Here is a 6,019-nt window from a genome sequence, read left to right as displayed (position 1 = left end):
TCCTTTTAGCTAACAGCCTCCGGCTTTGTTGCAGATTCAATCCGTGGTGGGCCTTTTGCGGCCCATCATTAGCTTCTGGTATTTAGCTGGCGGGCCATATTTGGGCCCAACAGTTGCCCCCAGCTTTCGAGAGACGATTTGTTATCTCGGGAGCTAAACCTAGCCGTCCAGCCTAGATCTTCTTGTTGAGATAATGATTATTAGTTATCTCAATTGTAGATATTCTTTGCCTAATCGGACGGCTGTAGTTATATTTAACGAGATCAACGGTTCAGATTAAAGGGAATTTGAAATGTAATCTCCGATTTTCGAGATTTGATGGGATATAAAGCTGCGAGCATTAACTGCCACTCTCCCCATCTTCTCCACGCCTCGATTCAGTTTCTAAGGTAACTTCCCCTCTCTCCTTTTTATTTTACTGCGTTTACATATTTTTTTTTATCTTTGCTCGTCTCCAGTTCTCTGCAACTTTTTCAGAGCTTTCGTTCTTGAGAGATAGCGATTTTCTAGTTCAGTTTCCCTTCTTCCTTTTCCTATCTCTTCGATTTTTCCTTCCTTTCCTTATTATGAGTCATCCAAAAGAAGGTTCTGGAGAAACCGGAGTCTCCACTTCTGGTGCTCGATTAATGAAAGTCAAGCAAGAAGTTGGTGAAAAGATGAAGAAAGATGAGAAGAAAAAGAAGGCTAAGGAGACGATTGGCGCGAGAGTTGCCAAACGAGCGAAGAAGACAGATGGTTCCAGTGAGATCGCTCCCCAAGGATTTCATCCACCTTCTTTGCTGAAGAGTCAAGAGGTTGTCAACCTCATGGTCCAAGCTCATGGCCGAAAGGAGTTAGCCAAGGCTTGCAATCCCGACGAAACCCCCGAGACTGCTCCGGAGGGCTGGTTCTGTATTCATGAGAAGTACATTTCTAAATGCCATCTCATATTCCCACTCTCGACCCTTATACTAGATCTCCTTGATCATTACCAACTAGCTCTCTCTCAACTTTGTCCCTCGGTTATCCGAGTGATAAACGGCTTCATCACTAGGTCCAAGGAGGAGGGAGTCGATGTCGGTCTTACCGATCTGATGAGCCTCTTTTTGATCAAAGAGAGCTCTTCTAAAGATGGTGGCAGCGGAACCTACTACCTTCCTTGTCGCCCCAAGCTGGGTATTTTCAAGTTTTCTGCGAGTGATGATGACTGGCGGAAGAAATATTTCTATGTCAAGATTGATTCTTTACGGTTCCTGAGGGTCGTGCCCTCAGGGTTTCTTGGACTGATGCATCTGGTTAGGACTTTCTTAGGATAGTGTTTGTTTATCCTTGCCTACTGTGATCTGATGAATCTTTGGTTTTGCTTGTAGATATTGCGGATCCTTGTAAACTCTCTGGTAAACGCACCCGAGCTCTTTCCCTTGTACCTGGGCTGCTTTCACTACCTCTCAAATAGGATCAGCTAGGTTCCCAGAGCGATACAAAGCTTCCTTTCTTGATCCCGTTTCCGTCGCGGATCTAGAAGGTAATTATTTTCCTGTCTTTCAAGTTTAGGTTAGGTTCCCAATATGTGTGACCTAACAGGATTTTTGTTTTTTTTTAGTTTCTGAAGGTAACTCGGTGGTATCGATTTCAACGGAAGCTAGCACCTCTGAAACCGAAAAGACTCAACCAAGCAGAATGCCTCTTAAGCCGTCGTTCCGTTCCAGAGGTAGACCTTCTAAAGCAACCAATACTTCTCGTGGGAGTGACAAGAGTCAGGGAGGATCTTTCCTTAGCTCCGTGAAGGAAGTTCTCGATGAGGGCACTTCCAACCCTGTCAAGGACGTCACTCCTACCGAGCCACAGGTTCAAGATGTTGCTCCTCTTTCTGATGCTCCGATGGAGGAAGCTGAGGTCCAATTCGCCAAAGATCCTCCTGAGATTGAGCCCCCGAGGAACAAGAGGTCCAGAACCGATCAAGTTGACAGACCTTCTAGGTCTTCCTCCTCGTCTTCCAGAGGAGGTACCGTTGGCTGGAGTTTCACTCATTCAAAGCCTGGGTCGATCTTGGACGACTCATGGGGTTTAGCGACGCTGATGAGGCATATGAAGAGAACTGGATGCTTCCTCCCCTCGATCAACAACCTGACTAACAGAGATGAGTACGCTGAGATAGATCATTTCATGGGTCAGGTATGGAATTTTAAAATTCCCCCTTTTTGTATTTAGAAATTCACTTATCATTTGGATGTTCCCATCGTTTTGCAGCTGGCTAGAGCTGTTAACAGGGCTCAATTGAAGTTTGAGGATGCTATGCACAATGCCCCCAATGCTGGATAATTAGCTCAGGTTACTGAGCTAGTCAAAGCCACCAAGATGGAGCTTGATCAGGCTCGGGTTCAGGTTCCTGAACTTCAAGCCAAGGTTGAGAGACTTGGCTCTAAGGCCGATATTCAGCAAGGGAAGATCGAGAGTCAAGCGATTGATATCCAGGTGAAGGGTAGGAAGATTGCGGAGTTGGATTCTGCTCGGAAGATAGCCCAGTATCAGGTCAAGGAGCTGATTGCTTCGTCTCAAGACAATCAGAGGAACAAGGAAGCTGAGGTCAAGCTAGCCGTTAGGAGAGGAAAGAGGGAGGTAGCTGACGCTTACAACAAGGTCTTGGCTTCCGTCAAGGAGAAGTTCTCCAAGAAGAAGGATGAAGTCGAGCTTCAGATTTACGCTCAAGAGCTTCAGGCTAACACCGAGCTCCTGAAGGATATGCTGAATAATGAGATCAAGAGTGCCGAGGAGGAGTACAATCGTTTGATGGCTCTGATGCCAGAAGCGGCTGCTGCGTCCGAAAAGGCGCAAGTCTCAGACTTCTCGATCAGCAAGCTCCCTCTTCCTCAATTCTCAGAGAGCTCAGGTACTTTCGAGATCAACATGTTTAATCCATCCTTTTCTGGAGTGTGTGGTTCTAACTTAGGTTTGGTGGATTCTTACTCAGCCCCAGTCGAAACCAACCCGGGAGACGACGACAAGGAGATGGAGGAAGAACTTCTTGACAAGGAGAATGATCCAGTCGAGGCAGATAAGGATGTTGAGAAGAGTTCTGGTGATAAGGAAGGTTAAGAGCCGAGGCTCTTTCATGTGTTTGTAGGATTTTTGCCCAATGGGTTTTCATTTCGTTTGCTTCTAAGACTTATAGCCTGAGGAGGCTTTTAAAACTTTGTTTTCATTAGGATCTTTTGAACCTTTGTTAGCCTGAGGAGGCTTTTAAACCTTTATCGAATTTCGGTTTCAATTTCGTTCTAAGTCTTTTGACTTGATTTAGTCGTTTCTTGGATGAATTCGAACTTTGTTAAGTAATAGTTTCGATAGGAAATATTTTGCGATCACTAAATAAGACGTTTAGTGACTTCTCAGAATTATGTTTCGGATTTTTATGATAAGTCTCGAAGACTTTGATTGTATCTGGTTCCTTAAGAGGAGTTCCTGAAATATCGAGATTAGCTCAAGGATTTTAGGGACCTGAGTTTGGTTTGAGGTTTTCTTTTGAGAGTGGTACATGGGAACCTGAATTCGTTTGTGGGATTTTAAGACCCATTGAAATTTGCCTAGGATTTTAAGACTTTAGGTTCAGGTCTGTGGAGACCTGACTTTGTTTGAAGGATTTTAAGACCTTGGTGGTTTCTAAGGATTTTAAGATCTTAGGTTTAGGTTTATCAAATTTGATTTCGCTTGAAAGATTTTAAGACTTTCGAGATTATTAAGGATTTTAAGACCTTAGGTCCAGGTTCTTGGAGACCTAAGTTGATCCGAAGGGTTTTAAGACCTTAGGCCCGTGTTTGTAGGGACCTGAATTGTTAAAGAGTCAAGATATCGAGGATATTTGCTTTATTGATAATAGAATACATGATATCATAATAATCATACAATCGTCTGTTTGGGCTATGTGATTTTAATCAGACATATGCCCCCTTTGGTCATGGTGAACAAAGTGTTGAAATGAGGTTGGGGCTGCACTCATGACGGAGTTGCCTACGTATCCAGTCAAGGGATCAAACCTAACGTAGTTCAAGGAATTTAGGTACCTAATGATAGTATCTCTTGAGGTTCATGGCGTTCCACGATCGGATTTCAGGTATCCCGGTTCGCACCTTCTGGAGCTTGTAGACGCCAGGTCGTACCACATGGATAATCCGGTAAGGACCTTCCCAATTGGTTCCTAACTTCCCAGCATCTGGCTCCTTGGTTCCTTCGAAAACTTTTCTAAGTACTAGGTCACCTACAGCGAACTGTCGGGGCCTAACTTTGGAGTTGTAATTTTGTGCTATTGCTTGCTGGTAGTTTTGAATGCGAAGCAGGGCTCGGTCTCGTCTTTCCTCGATTAGATCGAGGCTGTCCGTCAGGAGCTGGTCATTAGCTGCAGGATCGGACGTACAGAGTTCCCGGCGGAGGCTACCAGCAGTCGTTTCGGCTGGGACGACAGCTTCCATCCCGTAGGCTAAGGAGAAAGGGGTTTCTTCTGTAGCCTTTCGTGGGGTGGTTCGACATGCCCATAGTACTTCGGGTAACATTTCTGACCAGAGTTCCTTCTGGGTTCCGAGGTGTTTCTTGAGGTTTGCTAATATTGTCTTATTAGCAGCCTCCGCCTGACCGTTTCCTTGAGGGCGTCGAGGTGTTGAAAAGGTAAGGCGGATATTCAATTTGTAACAAAATTCTTTGAAGTCGTGAGATATGAACTGTCCTCCATTATAAGTCATGATTTCGTATGGGACGCCGTGCCTGCACACGATGTCTTTCCACACAAATCGTTCGACTTCGAATCTGGTTACCTGTTGGAAAGCTTCAGCCCCAATCCACTTCATGAAATAGTCTGTTAGGACTAAGAGGAAGCGTAGCTTCTTCTTTCCACTTCCTGATGCTACTAGTGGTCCTACGATATCCATGGACCACCTCATAAATGGGTAAGGAGTGGATATGTTGGGTAGCTTTTCCGCAGGTTGGTGTATAATCAGTGCATGTCTCTGGCATTTGTCGCATGAGGAAGAGTAGACCTCACAGTCTGCAATAATGGTAGGCCAGAAATAGCCCTGTCTTTTGATTCGGATAGCTAAAGCTCTGCCACCGGCATGGTTTCCACAGGAGCCGTCGTGCATTTCCTTCATGAGTTTCATAGCAACAAGGCCATGGACGCATTTTAGGTTAAGGTCCGGAAACGCTTCGTTTGTGGTGGGAAGAATTGATTATGCAGTATCTCGCGTTTAATGCTTTGAGTTTTCGAGCCTCCCATTTATTGGGTGGAGTTTTTTACTCTAGAATGTATTGCATGATTGGTATTCTCCAGTCCTCTCTCCCTACAACTTTGTTATGAAGAGACGAAGGAGCTTCCTGTTCGGGACCTGGTGTCGTGGTGCCCCGGAGATATTCGTAGGATTAGGCTCCAGGGAGTCTGAATTCTGAGGAATATCTCTAATTTCCTCGTTACTCTCTGGGGTCTGGATGGTGCCCCCAAATGAGTTTTCAAGAGCGGAGCGGCTTCTAGTTTTGACTTTGCAGACAAGTGAGTCCGAGGTCTTGATGGTGCCCCCGGAGGTATTCATAGGATTTGGCTCCAGGGAGTCTGAATTTCGTGGAATACCTTCATTTTTGTCGTTGTTCTACGTGTTTTGGATCGTGTTTCCGGAGGTATGCTTTTTAAAGCTGCGTATTTTGGTTTTTGGGAACGAGAATGTTGTGATAACTTGGGTACCTACCGTTTCAGGGTAGTTATCCTCTGTTTGCTCTTTTGGTTTGCTGTCTATCTCAGCTTTAGTAGCTATGTCGATACTTGGCTTTTCGATTCCTTCCACGGGTATAATCTGTTTCACGAGAGGGTCTGATGTGGAGGCTAAAGCAGCCAACGCGTCTGCTGAGGAGTTTTCTCCTCGTGGAATCCTTTTTAGCTCGAATTTGTCGAACTGCCTAGTGAGGTTCTGTACGACTTCGAGATATGCCCCCATTCTTTCGTCCCTCGTTTCGTATTCTCCGTGAAACTGGCTAGCTACTAGCTGCGAATCACTATAAGCGTTTA

The 6,019-nt window shown here is 45.2% G+C and overlaps 1 protein-coding gene across 1 annotated transcript; it reads left to right on the top strand.

Annotated features, from left to right (window-relative positions):
- Positions 1 to 566: 566 nt before the first annotated feature.
- Positions 567 to 2,301, top strand: LOC108833870 (uncharacterized). Its single transcript, XM_018607266.1, has 5 exons — positions 567 to 1,155; positions 1,350 to 1,376; positions 1,436 to 1,504; positions 1,583 to 2,154; positions 2,230 to 2,301. Exons 1-5 carry the CDS (start codon positions 567 to 569, stop codon positions 2,299 to 2,301), a joined length of 1,329 nt encoding a protein of 442 aa, XP_018462768.1.
- Positions 2,302 to 6,019: the final 3,718 nt, after the last annotated feature.

Source organism: Raphanus sativus, unplaced genomic scaffold, assembly GCF_000801105.2.
Source record: "Raphanus sativus cultivar WK10039 unplaced genomic scaffold, ASM80110v3 Scaffold0486, whole genome shotgun sequence".
NCBI classification, from domain to species: domain Eukaryota; kingdom Viridiplantae; phylum Streptophyta; class Magnoliopsida; order Brassicales; family Brassicaceae; genus Raphanus; species Raphanus sativus.
Note: the sequence above shows the minus strand (reverse complement) of the source record. Positions and strands in the feature narration are given on the sequence as shown.

Excerpts from the sequence above, each read along its gene's own strand:
- LOC108833870 (XM_018607266.1), top strand. The coding sequence starts at position 567 with ATGAGTCATCCAAAAGAAGGTTCTGGAGAAACCGGAGTCTCCACTTCT. Across the intron at positions 1,505-1,582 it reads TTCCGTCGCGGATCTAGAAG|TTTCTGAAGGTAACTCGGTG; the intron begins GTAATTATTTTC and ends GTTTTTTTTTAG. Across the intron at positions 2,155-2,229 it reads TAGATCATTTCATGGGTCAG|CTGGCTAGAGCTGTTAACAG; the intron begins GTATGGAATTTT and ends ATCGTTTTGCAG.